General features: G+C 41.5%; 1 protein-coding gene across 2 annotated transcripts in view; it reads left to right on the top strand.

Moving 5' to 3' along the window:
* Positions 1–25,920, top strand: part of RAD50 (RAD50 double strand break repair protein) — a 181,473-nt gene that overhangs the window by 115,595 nt on the left and 39,958 nt on the right. For both annotated transcript variants that reach the window (XM_089694055.1, XM_089694054.1), the window contains exons 16-18: positions 314–440; positions 15,883–16,076; positions 23,572–23,682. In XM_089694055.1, the coding sequence (XP_089550181.1) occupies positions 314–440; positions 15,883–16,076; positions 23,572–23,682 (432 nt within the window). The remainder of the gene's footprint in view (positions 1–313; positions 441–15,882; positions 16,077–23,571; positions 23,683–25,920) is intronic.

Genomic DNA, 25,920 nt, shown 5'->3' with positions numbered 1-25,920 from the left:
GCAGCTACCGCAACTTTTAATAAACAGCGGTCTAGTGTCTGAGTGTTAGTGACACTAAACTCTAGTTTAACCACTTTCCCTCCCACATTTGTGCACCCCTTTGGACCTGTTTATTCGGCAATAACTTTGTCAATATAAAAAAAATTGTCATTTAAAAAACAAAAAAAAAAGTGTGTGCAATATATATACATTTTTGTGAAATTGTATATTTTAGCGAAATGTAAATGTTGCTTTAGGGTTTCTCTATTGTGCATTGTGATGTTACACTGCTTGATAAAAGAGCACGCAATATATTTCAATGTTTTTATTTCAGATGGAGTTAAGAGATGTGGAGCGGAAGATAGCACAGCATGCTGCTAAACTGCAGGGGGTGGACCTTAATCGTACTGTTCAGCAGGTGAACCAAGAGAAGCAAGAAAAGCAGCATAGTTTGGATAATGGTGTGTTGTAAAGCATTTAGCTCTAAAACATCTTTATATACATTACTACTACACAGCTAACTGTAATAAGTTCCATGATATACTAATTAAGGTGTAAACTAGTCAGCAGTATTCTTAGGATCTGAAGCCAACCCTGTTGTGCTCGGACTGTTCAAAACTGATGCCAATATATTTAAGAAATTAATAATTTTTATTTGTGTCATTAAGCTGCAAAAATTGATTCTTGGTTGTACAGTACAGGACACAGGTTCTTTAGTCTTTAATCATGGGTTGTATGCAGCTATCTTTAGGTGACTGGATACTGAAATGTGGATTTTTGCACTGGATACTGTGTGGGCATTTACCTAGGCACATGGTACATTCTGTTTAGCTAACTGCAGTGTGCCATACAGGTCCAGGGCCATGGTCTACTGACGGTGGAGCCCTGTCCCTGTAGATCCATTTGAGTGTGGAGAACAAAGCCAAGAGGGGGTTTATATGCTTTGCATACTGCTCTGAGTGCAAATACATGGGGAGTGGGAGGGTGCTAAAAACATGTTGTTGAGTTTCGTTTTAACTCCGCATTCTGGCACTGTGGGACAAACATACTCGTTCCTTGGACTGCCCCAGTTGTCTGATCTGGAAGCAGGGAGAGATCTCTTGGTTATTGAGGGAAACTCATCTTCCTATCAATATTCTGGAACAATTTGGTTGTCCCTTCAGTGCTGGACCCCCCCCCAGTTACAAGGTGACATGGAAAGAATCCAGTTAGACAGTGCCATGGTTATGGCCTGCATTAACCATCAGGGGGTGCCAGAAGTCACTCCTCTCTAAGGAAAGTAAACTTGCTCCTCTCTTGGGCAAAGCAGCATGTCCTGGCCCTGTCTGCCATCCACATACTAGGCATGGAAAATTGGCAGACAGACTTTCTCAATCATATATAACTTACAATATACCGCGCTTACATACATATATAAAGTGTAAACAACTAATGTACATGTGTAATTTCTGATATATAAATTTGTGACTCCTTAAATATATTAAGTGCTTCATATATATCCTTCAAATCATTCCATTGTGCATAAAGTGCAACAGTTCTTTCACGAACAAATGCAATAATATACAACTTCTCCATGTAAATAAAGTGCTCCATGCAATTCAAATTTCTGCTCCTTGTTGCACTTTATATAATTTGCACTTAATATATTTATGTAAGCGCTGCATATTGTGGGTTATATTTGGTTCCACACATAACTGTGTGTATTACAGCAGCTATTTTGTATAAAGGGAGCCAATAGAGCGCAGGTGTTTTTGTTTGAGACTTTCTCAGTCATCAGCATCTGGATCCAGTGGAAAGGGCTCTCCATCCAGAGGTATTCGAAGTCTTTTACAACAGCTGGGGAATGCCAACCATGGATCTCCCAACATCAGATTCAACAGCGAACTGGACAGATTTGTTACCAGTACCAGGCCTTCACGGTGAACACTCTGGTGACTCCATGGGATCAGTTCCACCTTATGTATGCCTTTTCGCCTCTCCAGCTTCTCCCTCACTTATTCCCCAGGATCGAGATGGAGGGCATTTTGGTGATTCTCGTTGCACCAAGCTGGCCCAGGAGGACTTGGTACTTGGACATACTCAGACTCCTAGCAGAGTTTCTGTAGGTTCTCCTGGGTCATCCAGACCTTTTCATAATTGTGTTTTTATTGAGGTTTCAAAAGAAAAGGTGAACATGAACAGAGAAAACATAGAACAGAAGCCTCAGCGAGACGGATAGGTATAAACAGTATACAAAATAAAGCAACTCCATGGTTTACAAAGTGTCAGCAGTGGGATTGAATGAGTACAGTCAAATGAAATGTAGTCACAACATTTGTAGTACAATGTGGCATAGTGACTAGCTCACATTCAGCAATCATAGTGAACCAAGACTGTCTACAGGAACAAGAGAACAAAAAAACGTAGTATCTTGTAGTAGTAATGTGATAATATACACAGTACATTACCAGTGGAAATGGGCACAATATAACTTGTGGACATATATATTAAACGTTCATATCAAGAGGGGTTTACAGCAGTCATAGATTTACCATAAGTGGATTGGCCCCAGAGGGCGCAGGTTTTATCGAATAGTTCCGCTGAATTATACATGGAAGCCATCATATATTCCATACGTCTAATATGAACAATGATAGACAAAAACCAATCCAGAGATGGGAGGCTGGTTATTGGTTCACCAGTGGATGGGATTGAGTCATCTAGCAGCCATTAGGATATGGGCAGATACTTTTTTTGAGCACTTAGGAATATCTTTGAATGGCAGACCTAGTAAGTAGTGTATAGGGTCTGCAAGCAGGGAGACATCTAGTATTTGGGTCGAGAGCTGTTGGACCGAGGTCCAGTAAGGCTGTATCCAAGAGCATGACCAAAATATATGGAATTCCGTTCCCTTCTCTGAAACATACTGCCAACATATCAGAGAGAGATGTAAGTTATAAGCATGTAGATATCTGGACCTTTTGGCCCAAGGGCCAATCCACAATACTGCTCCTCAGTCACTGGCTTTAGTGACTTGACTGTTGAAGCCTAAGTCCTAAGGGACCCATTTGATTTGATCATCCCTACCCTCTTGCAGGCTAGATAGCTGACTCTTTTTAAAGTCTGCTATCACATCCGGAAGGTCTGTTTGGTGTAATGCAAGAGCAGGATATTCATCTTAATAAGTAGTCCTTGAGACGCATCCTGTCCTTCCTTCAGTCTGGCCTTATATACCATCAAGGGGAAAATCCTAACCTTGGCCATCCTTCATGAGACTGTTGGCCTTAGTTTAATGCATGTGTCACACACATCTATCCCCCTGTATGCTTCCCTGTGACTTCGTGTGGGACCTTAAAATGGTTATTTCAACCCTTCTGAGGCCATCCTTTAAACCTTTTAGGGATACTGTCTTATCTGACATTACTTGCAAGGTGATCCTTCTCATTGCTGTCACCTTTGTGCAAAAGGTCTTGCAGTTAGCAGCCCTTTTTTGTAAAAAAAAAAAAGGCTCTTTTCTCCCAAAAGTGGTTTCCTCCTTCAACCTCAACCAGACTTTCTTCAATCCATGTGCATGCATGATCCATTGTTTAGCCCTGTTAAGGGGGGAGTGCTGAGGCCCTGAAATGCGTTTGCTGTTGCAAAGTCAAATCTTTGGAAGGACTGTACAAGCTAGTGTAATGCTTCCATCATTTCAAAACTTTAGCCCACCTCCACCAGTACATTGTCCTTCCTTCCTTGTGTCCTGCTCCGGAACATCCCAAGGAAATTTCTCTCTATTGCCTTAAAATGGTACATGTTGTGAAAATCTTCCTTTCTGCTACAGCCTTTTTAAGTCAGTGAAATTCAGAGGGTTTCTGCAGGGGGCTTCATGCTTCTCGTTCCATTATTGCTAGGTGGATTAGACAAGTCACCATTCAAGCCTGTGGTCTAAAAGATAGGGTTTTTCTTTTCCCTGTTAGATACCTAGTGCTGAGAAGCCCATTGAGCACCGTTTTAGATTTGCAAGGCTTCTGTGTGCTCTTTGTTCATACAATTGCTAAGTTTTATTAGGTGGATGGCCTTCTCTGATTCTATTTTTGGGTGTAAGGTGGTACAAGCTGCTCTCTGAGTTTGTTGAGCCCTTCTTTACCCTCTTTGTTACATGGTTTGTTGGTATTTGTTTGCTGTGTTGCCCACCCCTCAGTTGGACTGCTTTTGGATGTCCCAAGGTAAAGACTAAAAATCCTATGTCCAGTACAACTAAAAAAAATAGGAGTCTTTACTTACTATTAAAATCCATTTCTTAGAGTATAGCACAGGAGATAGGTCCCTCCCCTGAGGCTAGCTGGAAGTTTGAGGGTTTATTTTGGGGATGTCCATGCAGCTTTCTTTTTTTGCTAGTGTCCAGTCACCTGAACGTACAAAAGGAGAGAACATGTCCTGATAGCCACCATACCCAAAGTATGGAGGTAAACATGAAAAAGTGAACCCCCTAAATTGATTGGGACTTTGAAGGCATAGATAATAGATTAAATTAAAAATATGAAATCTTTATTTTGTCAAATTTACACACATAAGAATTATAACATAACAAACCATCTGAGATAATATTATGACATCACCATCAAGGCTATTTGTTTGGTGACAACAATAATTTGTGTGGACTTACATAATAAACCATTTCTGATTATATTAAAACATCACCGTCAAGACATATTGTTTAAATTTATGGAGGCAATTTACATAGATCCAACTCATTTTGGAGTGAATTCACTCCTACCTCAGGGAAAAGAGTGCATAGTGCACCACTGCATAGTGGTGATACAATTTACAAAATTGAAAGTATATTTGTCTAGAGCATTATTAAGTCCATTGACAATATTTTTATAGTTCCAAGTCTCTATACTAACAATATAGAAGAGTGAGAAGACATGACTCAATCTTCAACCACACTTAAAAACAAGGCTTCACTCTGCCGCCACCTCATAAGCCAGGGAACCGGTTAGTCTCAGGTACCCAGGGCCCCCCCCAAAGCAGATGAAAAGAGCCACCCAGATCACTGCAACAGAGGGCTTGAGTAATAAAAAATATCTCCAAAAAAGAATTTACACAGTAAAGGAGCCCGTTATAACCCCTCTGGGTGAAACCCATCATTATATTTGTGCGTATCTAGGTATTTAGGGACCTCATTCACATCTGGCCAGGTACACTGAAGGACATATGGATATAAATCTTCAGAGGTATATGCCCAATTAGACCACATGAACCTTTACAGGTACTGTCAGTGGGAAAACCGATAAAACATGTATATCAGTATATATACAGTTGTGTCCAAAATTATTCAACCCCCACTGAAATTGAGTGTTTTGGCCAGTTTGACATTGCTTTTGATCATTCAGTCATCTTGCTTACATTTACATTAAAGAGGCACTTGTAGGTCAGACAAATATAACATAACAGTTATAATGAAATAACCACAAATGTCTTTTCTGTGCTCACAGCATTATCAGTTTTATTCAACCCCCAAGTGACATTCAATCTTAGTACTTAGTACAGCATCCTTTTACAGTTATAACAGCTTTTAAACGTGAAGCATAGCTTGACACAAGTGTCTTGCAGCGATCTACGGGTATCTTCGCCCATTCTTCATGGGCAAAGGCCTCCAGTTCAGTCACATTCTTAGGCTTGCGCACTGCAACTGCTTTCTTTAAGTCCCACCAGAGGTTCTCAATCGGATTTAAGTCTGGTGACTGCGATGGCCACTCCAAAATGTTCCAGCCTTTCCTCTGCAACCATGCTCTAGTGGACTTGGAGGTATGCTTGGGATCATTGTCCTGTTGAAAGGTCCAACGTCTCCCAAGCCTCAGGTGTGTGACGGACTGCATCACGTTTCCATCCAATATCTCCTGGTACTGAAGAGAATTCATGGTACCTTGCACACGCTGAAGCTTCCCTGTACCTGCAGAAGCAAAACAGCCCCAAAGCATGATTGACCCTCCACCATGCTTCACAGTAGGCAAGGTGTTCTTTTCATCATAGGCCTTGTTCTTCCTCCTCCAAACATAGCGTTGATCCATGGGCCCAAACAGTTCTAATTTTGTTTCATCAGTCCACAGAACACTATCCCACAACTTTTGTGGTTTGTCCACATGGCTTTTGGCATACTGCAGCCGACTCTTCTTATTCTTTGGAGACAGCAAGGGGGTACGCCTGGGAGTTCTGGCACGGAGGCCTTCATTACGCAGTGTGCGTCTTATTGTCTGGGCTGAAACTTCTGTACCCACATCTGACAAATCTTTTCTCAGTTCCTCAGCAGTCACACGGGGACTTCTCTCCACTCTACGCTTCAGGTAGCGCACAGCAGTCGAAGTCAGCATCTTCTTTCTGCCACGACCAGGTAGCGTTTCAACAGTGCCCTTTGCCTTGAATTTGCGAATGATGCTTCCTAAGGTGTCTCTTGGTATGTTTAACATCTTTGCAATCTTCTTATAGCCATTGCCCTTCCTGTGAAGAGAAATCACCTCTTCTCTTGTCTTCCTGGACCATTCTCTTGCCTTCACCATGTTTGTAACCACACCAGTAAATGTCTAGAAGGAGCTGAGTATCACAGTCATTTTAAAGCTGCCTAATTGGTGCTTATTATGCTTGATTGCTGCTCGGTGACATCCACAGGTGTTTTCAATACCTGATGGAAAGCACCTGTATGAACCTCTGTTCTTCAGAGTGGTAGTCTTTAAGGGGTTGAATAATTGTGGCAATGAAGAAACCACATAAGAACCATTTACTACTGTATTACATAAACAATTGATGTCATTTTAGTTGCATTTGGGTAGTTACAACGTCCTTGTAGGATTTGATTCTGAATACAATTCCAAATGTACACTATAGTCCCTAAACCCCTTTACAGCATTGGGGGTTGAATAATTTTGGACACAACTGTATCCTTAAGCCGACAGAGAGTGGAAGAAAGTACATAAATACTAATTCCCAAAGAAAAAAACAGGGAAAGGGGAAAGCTTTCTGGTAGGTACAAAAAATCTGCATAATGTTCACCATGAAAAAAAGGGGGTAACTGCTATGAAGCACTCTGGAAGAGTCCGCACTGACCCACGGAAGCAGGGAGTATTCAGATGTAAAAAACGGACCTCAATTATATAGGGACATCGTTAAGAGGTCCATCCAATCCTCTGGCCGTGACTAACAGCCTCCAAGGAGGCAGACTGAGGGACAAAAATGGCATCCAAACGCCAAACCCACGCTGCCTCCATAGTGAGTGCCGCTGGGAACTGCCCCCCAGAACACCGGAGCGCGGCGTCAGCACGCCACGTCGTGCAGAGTGATGTCACACATCGGCGAACTGCCGACACGCTCACTGGGCCAAAAAGGTCCGGTGGTGCAGCCTCAGCATGCAGGGCGCCGAGATAGAGGGACCAGGCACCCGAGTTCGACTCCCACCAAACCCCCTCACTGAGGAGGCAGCCAGGAGAGAGCCTTATAATACATAATGGTCGATTTTGGGAAATCGACCATTATGTATTATAAGGGCATGGAATCCCAAAGGTAATTCGGGATCACCCGTCTGCATGCTTTAATGTGTCTATATGCTCGCCTCCAAAATTCCAACTTTGTCTTGCCCACGTAAAAACTGCCACATTCACAGAGAAGTAGATATATCACTCCCGCAGTTCGACAACTGACAAAATGTTTGGGTTTGAACAGAACCCCATTTGGTAGTCTAGGTTGTACTTCTGTATACATATACCTACAATAGTTACAAGCCCCACAACAGAAAGTACCTTTTAGTTTGCACGGATCTCTAGAGGATTCACCCTTGTATTCACTTTGTATAATACGATCTTTTATAGATGTGGCCCTTCTAAAGGTGATTAAGGGGGTGTGAGGTACGAATTTACCTATCAGAGGATCTATAGTTAATACAGTAAATGCCAATACTTTTGGATGATATTTCTAATTTGCTTGTGTTGGTTAGAGAATTTCATGATAATTCTGGTCTGACCATCTCGTGCTTTTTTTTTTTTAGGATCTTTGTAGAGAAGATCATTTCTCAGATTACTACAGGCACGTTTATAAGCTTTCTTTAAGCAAGACTTGGTGTATTCTCTCTCCAACAGTCTATTGCGGAGTGCATCTGCCTCCTCCTTGAAGGCTTGCTCATCAGAGCAATTCCTCCTTGTTCTCAAATACTGACTATAGGGAATGGATGAGATAAGTGCCTTAGGGTGAAACTAGAAGCATGCAATACGGTATTACCAGCCGTAGGTTTATGGTATAGTCTACTGGCCATACTACCATCATCTTTTACTTGAATACTGACATCCAGGATAAGCAACTTCCTTTTTGTCATAGTAAATGTGAGATTAAATTCATTTTTATTAATTCTCTCCAGACAACCACTTAACAGGTCCTCTGGGCCATCCCACACCATGAAGATATCATCGATGTATCGGCTCCACATACAAATTAAGCTGAAACAATGAATTTGTTGTAGGCCCACTCTTAGTGCTTTCTCTGTGCTATATGTTGAATTGCCGCTACTCTCCTGTCGGGAATAGAGAGATATAATGCTTCTACATCTATTGTGACAAGAAGAGCCCCTTCGGGTATATGTAAATTGTCAATAATTTTCAATAGGTGTATAGTATCTTTTACATATGAAAGAAGATTTTCTACATGGGGTCTAAGATGTTCATTGACCAATTGGCTTAGCTTTTCAGTTAAGGCTCCATTGCCAGATATTATTGGTCTCCCTGGGGGATTATCTTCTTTCTTGTGAATTTTTGGAAGAGAATAAAAAGTTGGAATCCTTGGGAAGCTAGTTCGAATGAAGTCCCAAGTAATTTTAGTGATAATGCCATTCAGAAATGCAGTATCGACCAACTCATAAAATTGGTTATTGAATTTGTCAATCACATCTGATGAGATCCAGCGATACCAATTTCAGTTGCAAATGTAGCTGCATATAACCCATGGTAAAGACTAAGGAACCTGTTTTCTGTACTATATTCCAGGAAATTAATTTTACTGGTAGGTCAAGAATCCTCTTTTACAATACAAAAAAATAATTTATATTTAACGTTAAAATGTATGCCCATTCAATTTTATCTTTATTGAACAGTACAGGACATAGGAATTAATAGACCGTGGGTTGTATGCCTCCATCTTCAGGTGATTTAACACTGGCAAAAGCTTTACTAGTTACGCCCCTTAGTGTCCCCATATAACCCCAACCAATTCGTTAGGCTCCAGTTTTTTTGCTAATATTTTTTTCATTATATTTATTTACCTCCATTGATTGACACTTGTATCAAGATGTGACTGCTTTCTGCCTTTATGGCTCATTAGCAGTTTTTAGATCAATAACCCTTGAGCAAATGTTGGGGACTGTATTTGGACCCTGCAGTTGCATGGCTGGCCTGTAATAGTATGTACTTCAAGCACTTTGTGCATTCTGCACTCACCTTGGTATGTTGTGTAATGAGTGTAGCTAGCTGCAGGGTGCTATACTTATCCAAGGCTGTGGTCCACCCCTATGGCACCTAGATCCTGTAGACCCATTTAAGGGTATGCCCACCGCAAAGCCTGGACAGGAGCAGCGATACGGACAAGGTAAGACGAGCCTTACTTGAACCCTTTTACATAGCGATTTCTGGCTTACTATACATGTGTTGATGGCCCTGTAGTATATACTACCTCCTTATTCCACAAGGCGTACTGCTGTACTGTGCACACAGGTTGCTCTAAGGGCACAGGTACAAGAGAACTTGTACGCTTAGTGTTTTTCCCTTACTGTACTGTCAGAATATCAAAGATGCTTACTTTCGCATCCTGTACTTCCGGCCTCTCCAATGGTTCCTATGATTCACCACTCATTCGTGGCATTGCCTTTCAGCCTGTCCATGACCCGCAGAGTTTTTTTTTACGGTGTTGGGGTCACTAAAGATTGTTATGTGGGATAGCTGGATGACCTGCTGTTCAGGGAGCATTCTAGTCAGAAACTGACATCAAAAGTCTAGCCGACAGTACTTCTGGAGAGGTAATTTGGGTGTTGAATCTCTAGAATCCAGCCTTGGTTTGATGGATCTGCAGTACTTAGGCCTGACACTCGACACAGTTCAGGAAAAGGTGCTGCTTCCACAGGGAAAATGCCTGTCTATTCGAGCCCAGGTTGGAGTCCTTTAGGTTGTTGAAAAGTCTCTTGATTTGGACCTGCATGCAGGTGCTGGGGAGGGTGGTAGCCACTTTGAAGTGGTCCCCTAGGTCCAGTTTCACTACAGAGTTTTACAATGCCATATTCTGTTAGCATAAAACAAACTTTGGGAGTCCTTGGATCTGCCAGTGTATCTGATTCCCAAGTCCAGGTTGACTCTGGAATGATGGATATCCATGCAGATGCTGGATACTGGAAAAATGTTCCTGCCCTTGAAATTGGAAGATCTTGATGAGGAGCTGAACTTGCTGATCGGCATTCTGAAAATTTGGGCTGTTTGGCCGGCTCTCCCAGATTGGTCTGATTGCCTTCGGTATCTTCCTGTCACGGAGCAGTGTCATATATCAACCATCAGGAGGGACGTGAATTTGTGCTGATCTTGACTTGGGAAGACCTTTACATTTTCCCTGATCTATACCTTCCCTCAACTGCCCTCAACTGCAGCTTTTTCCTCACTTATTGCACAGGATAAAGATGGAGGACATTTTAATGATTTCAATTAGTATTGGCCAAGGAGAATGGACATCACAAACTTTTTAACAGACAATCTGTGGGCTCACCCAGACTATCCAGATTTTCTGTCCAGTTTTCCATCCTGCTCTATGGTCGCTGGCTTTAATGGCATGGCTGTTGAAGCTCAGTTTCTGATGGATAAGGGACTTTCTGATTCTGTAATCTCTATTCTCCCCAAGGCAAGGGTGTTGTTTTTTTTTTTTGTTTTTTTTTTGTTTGTTTTTTCGTCTGAGCAAAGTTTTATGTTTGTCCAAGAATGCTTGAATCCTGTTACTGTTGACTGACTCACTGTCTCTGCTGGAAGTCTACACCAAGCATCAACTACTCTTTTGGTAAAATATCACTTTCTAAGATTAGTTTGAACTTTCTTCCTGTTAGTTTAAGGTCATTTCCCCTTGTTCTTGATCTTAACTTCATATTGAAAATATTGCCCTGCTGAACCTTATTCACCCCCTCAATGTATTTAAACATTTCAATCATATCTCCTCTTTCCTCCAAACTGTACATATGAAGTTTCTGAAGTCTCTCCTCTATGTTTTATCCCTCAGATCTTTCGCTATATTTGTTGCTTTTCTCTGGACTCCTGTCTTATATCTTTTTGTAAGTGAGGTCTCCAGAGCTGGAAACAGTATTCTAAATGAGGTCTAACATGAGATCTCTAAAGTGAAATCAGGACCCCCTTCCTCTTTCTGGTAACCCCTTTAAGCACTGCATCCTAGATAAGGTGGTGTTATGGCCTTTGGTCTACTTTCCTACCTATGGTGGTTTCTTAATTCCACCTGAATTGGGACAATTTGTTGCCCTAATCCTAAACCACACAAGAAGGTGCTTCACTCTTTGGGTGATGATTGAATTTATTGGAAGGCTATTGATTAATTTCAACAGTGAATCCCTGATTTTTTTTTTTAACCTGAGGTCCTCCTCCTTCCACTGTATCTAGGTGGATTTGTCAGTTCACTTCTCAGGCCTATGGCTTCTAGGGCATGGTTCCTCTTTTTTGCCACTCGAGGCCCATTCCACCAAGAATGTTGGTGCTTCCTGAGCTATTCAGCATCAAGCTTCTTTTCGAAAAGTCTACCAGTTAGATGTTTACGCCTTTGTGGAAGCCAGTTGTAGGAGTAGGCTCCTCCCATTTTCTTTTTGGATGTGTTGGACTTCTCAGATATCTCAGGTAGTCTTGAATATTAACTGCTCTATTCTGTTATGTCTGATTAGGAAATTAGGATTTTTGGTTTAACTGTAAAATACTTTTCTTGGAGTACATCACAGGACACAGAGATCCCTGCCCTCTGTATGTTTTTATTGATTGCTAAAAACTAAGGTTAGCTGAAAGGGAAGGGTTTATTTCTGGGCAGGATTCCTGCCTTTTTTTTCTTACCAGTGTCCAATTGCCTGAAGGTGGCAACCTGACCCAACTGTCATGAATATTAACTCCTCAGTGTTCTTTGATGTACTGTAATAAACCAAAAGGTACAAAAGCTCTGCAATTGCAGCCATTACAATACAAGCTTTTTATTATGATTTTTTTTTAGTAAATTTCAGATTTAGTTTGAAATTGGTGTTCCTTTTTTAATGTATGATTTTATCGTCAAATAAAAATACACATACTTGTTTTAAAGTGCAAGTCTGCCCAACGTGGGATTATTCTGTTTGAACTAGTTAAAATGTTATTAAAACCCAAAATATAATATATTGCAGATTACCAATCATTAGATATAGTGGCTGCATCAGTTTTTTCACGGCCGTTTCACACCATGCCCACACAGGTGTCGAACAGGAACGTGCTGTGCTTTCCTGCACAAATCACCTGCAGGTCTTTGTGGTGCGACTTCAGACCATTTATTTTGAATGGGCTAAAATCGCACTGCACCAAAAGTAGTGCATGCGCTATGTTTAGAAACGCACTGCGACTGAATCGTATAGTACTTTTGTACCAGGCCGTGCAGGAAAACACACTCTGTCTCTGACTTGTATTTGGGGTGTTATTAACCTACTATTGACACCAGGTGCAGATCGCATTTGCAGTGCGTCTTGAACGAGGTCCAGGAAGCGAGCACTGAGCGTGGGTTTCCCATACTGCGTTCTGGTGTGAACCGGCCCTTAGGCTCTTCTCCCTCTGTTTTCACCTGGTGATCTGGCCAGTAACACACCTCCTGTATTAGAGTGCCCCCACTCTGAATGAAAGAGCACAGGGAGGGGGTACATTGGACAGCAGCATTGTCAGTGTGAGGGGAGTGTTAAATAAAGCAGTTTTGGGATAAAGGTTTTACATTAATAAAAACTGACTATTTTAAGTACCCTTGTCAGTCATAAATGGTTTGATTAATACTTTTAACTGCAACTTTGTCTGGTTTATTAATGTAAGTTTAAAAAAAGACTTATTGGCTGGATCACCAAGTGAAAATAAAGGAAAAAAGCCTTAAAAAAGAAAACTAGTGCAGACATCACATCTATGCATTGGTAAGTTGCAATTCAATAAATTTCTGTTTTTGAGTTTAATAGCACTTTTATTGATTTTTTTCTTTTTTTCTACAAGTATTTTTTATCTTGTGAAGCATTGTTTCATTACTGCTTCAAATAACTATTTTTCCTGCTGTATTTATTCAACAACTGATTAACCACTTGCCTACAGAGCACTTATACGCCCTTCCTGCCCAGGCCAGTTTTCAGCTTTCAGCGATGTCGCACTTTGAATGACAATTGCGGGGTCATGCAACACTGTACCTATATGAAATTTTTATCATTTTTTTGAAACAGAGCTTCTTTCTTTTGGTAGCATTTAATCACCTCTGGGTTTTTTTATTTTTTGCTAAACAAACCAAAAACCACTGAAAATTTTGGGAAAAAAAAGTTTTTTCTTAGTTCTTGTTATAAAATTTTGTAAATAAGTGATTTTTCTCTTCACTGATGTGTGCTAATGAGGCTGCAGTGATGGGCACTGATAGGTGGCACTGATGAGGAGGCAGTGGTAGGTGGCACTGATGGGCATTGACAGGCATTACTGATGGACACTGAAAGGCAGCACTCATATATGGCACTGATAGGCAGCACTGACTTGCACTGATAGGCGGTACTGATTGGCAACACTGATAGGTGGTGCTGACTGGCATTGATAGGTGGCACTGAGAGGTGGCAATGAATGGCAGCTCAGATGGGCACTGATATGTGGCATTGTGCACTGGTAGGCACTGATATGTGGCATTGATGTGGCACTGATGGGCACTGGCATGTGGCATGGATGAGCACTGACAGGTGGCACTGCTAGGGCCACACTGATTATCAGGGCACACTGATCATCAGTGCCCTGATGATCTGTGTACATGTCCCCTCTGAAGGATGCCGATTACCGGCTCTGCTCTCTTCTCGAGCTGTCAGCATGACCGCTTGTGAGGAGAGAAATGCCAATAACCGGCATTTCCCTATTTACATGGGATCAGCTGTGATTGTACACAGCTGATCACATGACCAAGCCGACATCTTCGGCTCTTTCCGTTGATCGGTAATCCGCTGTGTCTGAGGGACACAGCGCTCCACCGATTGCCGCTCTGCACTCTTAGAATGGGAGGTCGTCATATGACGTCCTCCCAGAAAGAGAGAACCACCTTGCGGCCGTCATTACCTTATATGGCGGGTGGGAGGCTGTTAAAGGATTAGGTCACCTTTAAAAATAAATAAATAAATGCACTTTTTTTTTTTTTTGCAAGTAAAAGTTGGTGGTTTAGCCGCTGTTTTACCACCCACCCCACTGACCACCCATCTACCTACTTAAACACAGAAATGCAGCTGGTTAGGGCTGTACATAAGCTGCGTCTGCTGTGCTTTGCTCCATGGGTGTGTCAAAAATTAAATGGCATATTACATTCAGTGGAATGTGGAATATGCAATGCACTTGGATGGAGCACGGAGGCTCAGCATTTTGAGGATAGAGCATACTGCTTCCTAAATGCATGTCAGAAGTCCTCTAAAAAGTGATCAACTGGATCTCTCTTCAGAGGGGTGGCAGTATTGCCAAGCGTGTGAATTATATGATAACTAAAACCATTTATAATGTGCTTTGGTGAATCAAGTTTTAACTTCTCTATGTTCTTGTAATATTCCTAATACTGTATGAAAACAGTATTTTTTTTATTATTATTATTCCTTTTTGCATAGTTTACCTGCTGAGATAGTCCTGGTCCTTCAACATACAGTAACATCCTTCTGAAGTAATAAAAATTATTAACTGTTTAAAAAGACATTCAAATGATCCCTGGCTGATTACATCTCTTACTGGACTGCACTGTCATGTAAAGCACTGCAGAGATCAGTGATCATTTGCAAAGTACAGTCCATATTAAACTTGGCTAATAGTCTTCATTCTGCTGTATCCAGATTGATCAAAAATTCTAGTTTATATCTTTGACTCATTGACTACCTGTATGAGTAAAAAAAGACACATGCTGACCTTGCCAATAAAATCCTGAAAAAACTGAGTTGGATAACTTCACAGAAGCCTCTAGGAAGCTTTTTGGGTGGTTTAGCTCATATAATGCATGGGCTCTTGTATGGAGAGTTTGTAACAGCAAGAATTCCTTTTGTACAAACACCTGTTGACTGGCTCCATAAAACAACCTTGTAGGAACTTTAAAACACTGTACTGTATTGCTAGCCATACACTGAAAAAAACGTTTGAACAGGTTTTTTTTAAAAACGAACACACGTTTGTAAGAGCAAACGATAATGCCATCACGTAATGACCGAATTTCGAATTATAAATCGTTCAATGAACATAAATGAATCAGTTTTTTGTCCATTTTTGCGTCTGGGTCACATATGAGCAGTACCAACAGTTCGCCATTTTTAACGGATGAGAAACAGAATAACCTGTCAACTTATTGTCTGTTCACCAGAAGTTTTCCAAACTTTTCCTTTTGATTTCGTGGCTCAAAGACATCACCGATGTTCAATTTGTGCCCCATGAACAATTTTTTGTCTTGTGTATGGGTACCATATGTCATTTATGACACTGGTTGGAAATCTCCTCCCTGGGGAATTAATTGATGCAGTAGTTAACCATGAAGGCCTAGTTTATTTGTAGTCAGAATGAAAACCTGACAGGATTATGTGTCTAAACTAATTTATTAAATGCATAATCTGTTTGTTTGAAAAAGCAGCTGCAGCATATTGTACCTAATAGTTTCCATATACTTTTTTGTAATCTCTAGTTTCTGGTAAAATTGAGCTGCTACGCCAGAGGATACAGGACCAACAAGAACAAATCCAACAACTGAAGAGTTCAGCTAATGAGCTGCGAGCAGAGAAGCTTCAGATTTCCAGCAATCTTCAGCGTCGCCAGCAATTAGAAGAGCAAAGTGTGGAGATGACCACTGAGCTGCAGTGCCTGTCCAGAGAGATAAGGGTGAGAATACCGTGGAGTGGCCAACTCATTAAATGCTGATAAATGGGTCATACAAGAATGTCTGTCTATTGGTGCATTCACACTGATGAGTAACAGTAATACAATATAAAACACGCATCTTGCCACATATTACTGCAGCTCACATTAATGCACCCAACTAAATGCAATGCATAGCTGTGGTATGTAATTAAAGTAGAACCATACTCCAACACACCTAGCTGGCACACAGCCCCACATACACATTTTAGTGCACCACAACACACTGATGTAAACCACGTACTTTACCACTGTGGTAAGGCAGCCTATTCAATGTATCTGTGTGGTGCTGTGCATTGGTTTGACAAAAAAGCTGCAGGTCCATTACAATCTGTGCTGTGATACATTGGCAGTGCATTCAAAATGAATGTTCTGTCTTACGGCAGCACGCATTAATGCAATTGGAGCAATGTGTAGTATTAGAACAATGTCAGTGGGCACTGTAACGTTAAGGTAAACTTGCAAATGAGGCTTTGAGTGGAAATTTGTATTTCAAAATATTTCTTTAGGTAAATACATGTCATGATTTCCAGACTTCCAAATGGGAGTACAAGTGTATTATTAAACTAGATTATTAAAACATTAATTTCACCTTTGATTCTCTTTGCGGAGAGACTCTATTGCTCCAATGGTGATATTGGTAATGGAAATGCTTTTATTTCTGATTATTTTTGTGTGTGGTAGAAACAGGAATTTTATAACAGTGTCACATCTGAAATAAAAAACAATTGAAGGTGTCATATCTGTTTTTTAATCTAATTATTATGAATTGTCCACAATGCTTTTGCTGTTGTGTTTCTTCAGAAGCAAATGCCAGCCAGCTATTTTTTTCTTGTTTTAATTGTACAAAAATAAGTATGAGCAGCATGAGTGGAGACAGTTTTTGAAGTTCCTATTGAAATTTAGAGTGAACAAATGCATTCTCAACAAATTCTGCAGAGGATGTGGGTTTTCTTGAATGCAAATATATGCAATTATCAGATTGTCTGCCATGTTCTGGGTACATAAGAAATACATCACAGGTTTCTAGAAAGTATATTTATTTTATTTGTCATTGTTTGATAACCCTAATGGTTTGTACAGCGATGGAGTGATTCCACCTAATTCAGCAAATTTGAAACATACCAAATGTTTTAAATCCTCAAAAAAGCAATTACATAGTTAGTCTGGCTAAAAAAAAGACAAATGTCCATCTAGTTCAACCATTAAAAAAATATTCTTCACGTATAATCCACATGTAAACTGATTATTTTGGTGTATATACATATACTGCGGACACAGTACAGGGGATGACCAGAGACTGCGGACACAGTACAGGAGATGACCAGAGACTGCGGACACAGTACAGGAGATGACCAGAGACTGCGGACACAGTACAGGAGATGACCAGAGACTGCGGACACAGTACAGGAGATGACCAGAGACTGCGGACACAGTACAGGAGATGACCAGAGACTGCGGACACAGTACAGGAGATGACCAGAGACTGCGGACACAGTACAGGAGATGACCAGAGACTGCAGACACAGTACAGGAGATGACCAGAGACTGCGGACACAGTACAGGAGATGACCAGAGACTGCGGACACAGTACAGGAGATGACCAGAGACTGAGGACACAGTAAAGGAGATGACCAGAGACTGCGGACACAGTACAGGAGATGACCAGAGACTGCGGACACAGTACAGGAGATGGACCAGAGACTGCGGACACAGTACAGGAGATGACCAGAGACTGCGGACACAGTACAGGAGATGACCAGAGACTGCGGACACAGTACAGGAGATGGACCAGAGACTGCGGACACAGTACAGGAGATGACCAGAGACTGCGGACACAGTACAGGAGATGACCAGAGACTGCGGACACAGTACAGGAGATGACCAGAGACTGCGGACACAGTACAGGAGATGACCAGAGACTGCGAACACAGTACAGGAGATGACCAGAGACTGCGGACACAGTACAGGAGATGACCAGAGACTGCGGACACAGTACAGGAGATGACCAGAGACTGCGGACACAGTACAGGAGATGACCAGAAACTGCGGACACAGTACAGGACATGACCAGAGACTGCGGACACAGTACAGGAGATGGACCAGAGACTGCGGACACAGTACAGGAGATGGACCAGAGACTGCGGACACAGTACAGGAGATGACCAGAGAATGCGGACCTTTGGGGAGGGAGGGGGAGCGGGTACCTGAACTTGACAGGTACCCCCTCCCACTTCCGTGGAGTTGTCCTTCCCTTTTCTTCCCGCGACGGCTTCTGTGACAGCAGGGTGCCCACTGTGCATGCGTGAGAAGCGCTGCTCTTTGTGAATGGCCCGACGCCTTCTGGGACCTGTCATGTGTCCCAGAAGACACCGGACCATTCACAAAGCGCAGCGCTTCTCTCGCATGCGCAGTGGGCACCTGGCTGTCACAGAGGCCGGCACGGGAAGACTACAGCGCTGGAGCGAGGAACAGGTAAGGTCCTGCAGGGGAGAAGAGCTGAGCGGCCGGCCTGGTATTCTGACATGGTGGCAGCAGAAATACCGGACCGGCCGCTTTATATTTGCTCCATAAGACGCACTGACATTTCCTCCCCTTTTTTTGGGGAAAAAAGTGTGTCTTATGGAGCGAAAAATACAGTACATACTGTATACCACATACCTAGATTAAGAAATCATGCAGGTTCACTTAGAATAAATATATTATTGCACACTTCCTAGATGGTCTATAGAAGAGGTTTTTTTTATCCAGGATATCTGAAGCTTCCAGCCATGGCCAGCAGTAGGGTTCAGGATTCCAAGGAGTGGTGCTCTCATATCAGTGAAGCACCCATATGCAATTTCCTCAGGAAGGGGGATGTGTGCCTATCACTGACAGTGGGTTATGGAGATGGCCATCTCCGCTGTCAGGCTAGCTGCAATGTGTGTCTATCACTGAGTGGATTATGGAGATGCCCATCTCCGCTGTAAGACTAGGTGCATTCTCTCATCATTACAGCATCTGTATAGCAGTGTCGTAAAGCAAGTGAGTTTGTCTCTGTCACACGGACATGAGTTTACAGGGATTCCAGTTTGTGCTGACAAACTCATTGTAGTCTCTTAATGTTTCACCTACCAATGGCAATGTGTTCTGGGGTGGATCCCCTTTGTCAAACCAGCCCGTAGCAACACCATGGATGGCCAGAACATGCTCCTGCATCAAGCAGTATGGCTGTGGGGAGGTCAGGGGAATCCTACCCTTCATTATTTACTCACATCACGATCTTTCCCACACACCTAAGCTTTACTGCAGGAAACCAATACCTTTCATTTTTTACCCTTTTGTACTCTCTTCAGCACCAAGGGTCTTCAGAAAGGTGCTGACTCCACTCCTGATCCTGCTAAGATGTTACAATTCAGCTCCCTCAAACTATTGGATGGATGATCAACTTTAAATAGTCTTCACTTCGCTCAGAGCACCTGGAACTAATTCTAGATATGACCCAGGCCAACATTGCTTCTCTGAGATCCAACATCTCCAGACCCCTACAGCTCAATATTCTTATGGTGTGGAACAAACTGATCCCTTCTCTGGATTGCCTACTACCTCTATCCAGCCAGCTGAAAATTTCCCTGACATTTTTGATTTCCAACTCAGCCATAGATTCTGTATAAGTGTTCCTCCCCTCTCCCGTGGTGTTAAGGACAGCCCTTTGCGGTGCATGCCACGATCGCTCCATGCACCTCTTTCTGTCTGGTTTATGCATTCCTTTCAGTGAAGCTTCTCTCTCAATTGCTTTACGAAATTAAAGGGATATGGATGCTGATCATCTTTCTCACCCCAAATTGGCCTAGGAGAACCTGTACACAGACATATATTCAGACTCCTGATGGAAGAACCTTGGCCTATTCCAAACATGCCTCCTGTCTCCACCTCACAGAGTCCTCTATTCAGCCCTATTTCACAGTTGCTGGATTTAACAGCATCCCTGTTGAAACCCAGGTCCTAAAAGATGGGGACATTACTAATTTTTCCATTCCCACCTTGGTACTGTAGTTCTTAGGAGAAGTAGATTTTCTCACTTTGAGCATTCTACTTGGAAGGCCTGTTTTGGCTGCTGTGAAAGCAGACACCTCAGCACACAAGAATGTTATATTCCTTGCATCTTAGCCTTCCTCCAGTCTGGTCTAGACCAGCATATAGCACTTGGTAGTCTTAAGGGACAGGTTTCTCCCTATAAATTCTGTTTCAAAAATGTTTTGCTTGACACACTTAAAGACCTTTACTTAAGGCGTGGCTCATGTTAATCCTAATTACCACTGTCAGGTGTGTTTTCTGAGCTAGCAACATTCATGTAAAAAAAACCTTTTTTTTTTTTTTTTTTTACTCTGAGACCAAGACCTTAATTTCTTCCCATGGTGGTATCTTTCCCATGGTAAGGATAAACTTTCTCCCTCCCCTTTTTCCTGCCCGGAAGCAGACCTATAAGAGTCAACTCTATTGTCCCGATGTAGATAGAGCAGTTAAGGTGGGTACACACTACAATCTACCCAGTGGCCTGAAAAAAAAAAACAGATCGCCTCACTAACACAAGAGATGTTAGTGCAGCAACCACCAACCCCCCTCCCCGCTGTGCCTTTGGATTGTAAGAGACACAAACAACCCCCCACCGCTGTCAGAACACACTGATCAGTGCTCATAAGACCAGCTTCTGTGGAACAGAAAGCTGTATGCACAGGCCAAAAGTCATCCAGTTTCTGCCAAATCAACCATTTTCGGATGAATTTTCCTGTGCAAAAAATTGATTACCTTTTTGTCTTCCCGGAATGTCCCAAGAAGGATCTTCCTGCTTTCTCTTCCACCATAACGATGTGTCTCAGGCAATTCATTTGTAGGGCTTATACCCTCAAGAAAAGGGTCCTCCCTTCCCTATCAGGGCCCACTTCAGATCTGTTATTGTTTTTTGGGCTTTTCAGCATCAAGGATTTGTTTCAACTGTCACCTGGTCTTCAGCTCATACCTAATTTTACCAAGTGAATCTCCAGGCTTCTACTGATATGAGCTTCGGCCAAAAGGTGCTTGAAGCTGTAATTTGAGAGTTTTCAGTCCATGACTCTTGTTTCCTTCTGAGCCTGTTTGCTGGTTTTTGCTACTGTTGCCCACCCATCAGTTTATTGCTTGGGGGCGTCCCATGGTCTGTGACTACGCATCCTGTGTCCTGTAATATATAATTAAGATAACAGGAATTTTGACTTGCCTATAAATTCCACATCTTGGAGTATAGCAAAGGACACTAGTCTTTGTTCTCTATTACTCCTTATTTTGCTACAGAATTGGAGTTGAGTTTCACAGAGTGTGTGGCGTTATATGAGGATGCAATGGGGGCCATTACCAACAAAACGTTTGTCGGTGTCCATTCATTTATAGGTAGCAGTATATAACCTGTTGTGTATGACTACAAATCCTGTGTCCTATACTATACTCCATGATATGTAATTTACAGGTAAGTCAAAATTCCCATTTTTCTCATCATTGAACCTCCTTTCCTTCAATGTCAAGCATTAGGGATATGAAGCTTGGATCATCCCATGTTGACCAGGTGGTCTTTTCTTATGATGGACCTGTTTGATTGTCCAAATTACCCATGGGAGTCTTGTTATCCTGGGACTTGTGCCAGTGGTTTGTTCCATTGACCCCATCTCAATGTTGGTCTAGTTCTCTTCCCTTTCCGGTGTTTGTCCCACCTGTTTTTGGATTGTTGACTTGCTCTGTTATTCTGTAGCTCAGGTTCAGTGTTTTTCAGGTAGTGTCATTTCCTTGACAGTGATATCTCTGTCCAGGTCTGGAGCACTAGGTTGGTCTTCTGCTGCCTGCTCTTGGTCATGACTGTTCAGCTGTCCTGCTAGGGCCTTATCATCTGGCTCAGATTCGGGTCTTGGTACTTCTAATTAACAGATGGTTTGCAAAATTCTTGGGTCTGTCAGTGGGTGTTGCTTTTGTATGTCTACATTCTTTCTGAATTCCTATGTGCCTCAAAGGCCAAGAAAAAAATACGAACCTATGATTTTTAGCTATCTGTAAACAAGGGATTCTTCCCAGTGCATACAAAGGAACACTCTTCCCAATAAAATCACGCTAATGTATTTTTAGCTGTAGACATAGTAGTTATTAGCAGAGCATCCCTGATAACAGAAAATTATTTCAAAGGTTCCTCCATGTTAAAGAAGTTGAGAAAGGATGGATTATATGAAATTATATTTATTGATGCCAACATTTGAACTGGAAAAAACATTGATAACTAATTTGGCAAAGGTGTTTTTTTTATAACAACCAAATATGCTGCTAAGTTTTTAGACTGGTAATCAAGACAAGTCAGACCTGATCATTATAAGAAGCAACTCCATTTTGTTCTCCATTTTTATAAAAATGCTTTCTATTTTTGTTTTTTCATTGAATATTTTAAAGGGAATGCTCAAGTTATATATTGTAAAATTGAGCCTTTGTGTGATCTCTGAAAGTCTGCTATAAACAACTGACTTCCAAGATTACTAAAAGCAGTTATTCTAACCAATAGAAACTTAAATGAGGCAGAGGATATTTCATACTGCTTTCCCTTAAAGTGCACCTGTGCCCAGACTATGAGCAGTAATTGATTTACATAATTGTTACAAGCAATAATAGAGCTTTAAAAAAAGCCATCCCTGGCCTCCGTAGCTGCAGGTAGTGTGAAGTAATTCATCCTCAAAATCACAAAAAGGCTTGAAAGTCAGATTTTTAGTTGGCTTCCTTCTTTTTATCTGTTTGTTAAAAGGTTGGCACTGCCAAGATTCTGCTGAAGTTAAGGTGAAGAGAGTTGTGATTTTTGTGCCTCTTTTTTGTAAAAATTTTTTGGTTTAAAGTTATTTTTACTCTTTTTCTACTTGTTAAAAATCTACAAAAAACTTCATTGTGCATAGTCAGGGCACAGCCTCATTTAATAGTAGAATTGCCCAAATTCACTAAAATCTCCTGCAATTTTTTATTTGTTGTTGCAAATTTAAAATGTAATTTTAATCATCCAAGCACTTTGTGTTGTAAGGTGTCAGCACACTGCTCCCGGTGTGACATTGCAGGAGAGCAACTGGGAAATATGGACAGAGTACTGACACTCATTGTGTATGCATGTTCTGCTGCTAGCATGCTCAAAAAGGTAGTCCTGAAAAATTACTCGCAGTAATGCATGCATGTAGACATGAAGCAAATTGACTGTGAGAGGTCTATAGCACTGAAACACAACAGTGGGGAAAAAAGAGGTAAAACAAATATTTGTGAAAAGAAACATGGCAGTGGTTTATGATACACAGTGGTTTAGCAAACTAAATGCCATTTTTTAGGGTTTACATCTACATTAAGCTTACTGTAAGTTTTGTTGTTGCTACAGAGAAACTTGTCATTTTTTCTTGTTATGCAAAATAATTTACTTTAAAATATTTATCTTCAGGAAGCTCGAGAGCAAGTTTTCCCCCTGGATAACACTATTGAAAAACTTCAGCAGGAGAAGAAAGAAATCCTACAGAGGAAAGACTCCAGCTATAGAGCAGTACAAGAAAGGGTGAATCTTCCATTCATTATGCACTAAAGCCAAACTGAATTTTAAATCTGTTTAATGCAATGGGGCACATTTATCAAGGAAAATATTGACATGATTGTCATGATATTGAGAACTAGGCACCCCAAAAACTGTGAAAAGACACAGGGCAGCCTGTGGACACAGCTGATCACGTGATACGGTAAACGGCCAATAACAGCGGCCTTTTGCCACGTGATCAGCTGTGTCCAATGACACAGCAGATCACTGGGTACATACAGTTGCCAGTTATCGGCTGCATTTTCCTCACGCTGTCACAGCGTGAGGAAAGTACTGCTGATAACCGGCAATTGTCAGAGAAGTGATCGGCACTGATGATCAGTACCCAGCAGTGCCACCCACCTGTGCCCATCAGTGCGACCCAGCAGTGTCGCCTATCAGTGCAGCATCATCAGTGCCTCATCATCAGTGCTCATCATTGCACCCTCATCAACGCACATCAGTGAAGGAGAAAAATTACATGTTTGCAAAATTGTATAATAGAAAAAAATTTTTTGCTCCTTTTTTTCTTTATAGCGCAAAAAATAAAACACCCAGTGGCGATTAAATACCACCAAAAGAAAGCTCTATTTGTGTGAAAAAAATGATAACTTTCATATGGGTGCAATGTAGCGTGACCACGCAATTGTCATTCAAAGTGCGACAGTGCTGAAAGCTGAAAATTGGCCTGGGCAGGAAGGGGGTAAGCCCAGTAGGTAAGTGGTAAAAGTGGTAGTAAACTCCCCATTGTTGTCTTGTACCTAAAGCTTATGCATGGGAGTGACGTCATTGTGGCCAGAGAAGGAAGGAAGACCGGGTGAAGATGGAATCACTGGCAGTGGTGATAGCTTGCCACTGGAGGGAACTGTTTTTTTTTTAGGTAAATCTGGTCTTGTATGCAGTGCATACATCACCCTGTGGGGTATCCAGTTTGTTTGGTTTTTTTTTTACGCTGTTTACTACCACTTTAAGCCAGCAATGATTTTTAGAATAGGAGACTCCGAGCTAGCTTACCTCTACAGCTATTGATCCCCTCCCACAACATGGCTGAATAATGCACAAGTTTGTTAGAAGTATACATCTGTCAAGGTTATGAGCACTTTCAAGTGAGGGAATTGGGATTGGGCATCATAAAGCTGATACTGATAGCTGTCCTAACTGATCTGCAAAAAAACCCTTAATTCCTAAATCAATCAGTTTCAAAATCTACACATACTTCATAAAATTAGATAAGATAAAGCTACCTTACTGTTGATTATATATTTCCGTGTGGAAGAAGATACTGAATGGATCAAGGGCACACATCATTAGGCTATCATATGCAGGAGGTGGAATAAATGCTTATCACCTCCTGTGTGTGTCCTGCCTATCTGAAGGATAACATTTTTAATACCTCTAAAATAGCAATTGCATGCACAATAATATGTGGGTTACCCCAGATCATGATGTGGTATATTTACTATATTAATAGTATAAACTAATAATGCATTTAGAAAACTGTATCCGAGGGATTTGCAGCTACATGATCGTAAACACTGTGACATCTCATCAGCCACCCCTCAGACCTCATTGGTCAGATTATTTCAGTCCACACCCTCCTCAGCTACCTAAAAAAGAGATCGCATGAGCAGTCTGGAGCTCTCCTTTTCAATCAAACAGAATATCAGCCAAAATTTACTTTTATCAGAGCCAACACTGATCTATCTTATGCCCACTGAATGGACTACTGGAATCCACAGAACATTTTGCTAAGTATTTTCACTCTTAAACTCTTTGTTTTTCTGTTGCAGCATAGTCTCTTTTTGTTTTTTTTTAACCTTTTTTGCCTGTTTTCTTATTAAACATTATTCTAAAATCATTAGCATTTTCTTTAATGCACTAAGAACTTAAAGTATCCCGGTCTCTTTGAAGAGTGCTAATATATGGTAAATCTCTGTAATATTCCTGTCATGACAGTGTGCATTACAGACATTACTAAAAGACATAATTGTTACAGTGAATGGTTTATAATCCGATAAACTATCTGCTGGTAGCAACTGATTTGGGGTGTAACCGGTTAACTATGGAGTAAACTAAACCCAGTGACAATCACTCTCAGTCTGCTGACACTTAGATTTTGGTTCCACAAGCTAGAAAATCCTTGTGCAGAGTGAGCCTGAGAGTTTCATCGTCACATATTGGTGGCAGCGCGGTGTGAATTTGACCAGCCATTGGTCACATGTT

The sequence above is a fragment of the Staurois parvus genome, unplaced genomic scaffold (genome assembly GCF_062004578.1).
Source record: "Staurois parvus isolate SC_StPar_1 unplaced genomic scaffold, SC_StPar_1.0 ptg000648l, whole genome shotgun sequence".
Lineage (NCBI taxonomy): Eukaryota > Metazoa > Chordata > Amphibia > Anura > Ranidae > Staurois > Staurois parvus.
The sequence above is the reverse complement of the archived record's forward strand: the minus strand, read 5'-3'. Positions and strand labels throughout refer to the sequence as shown.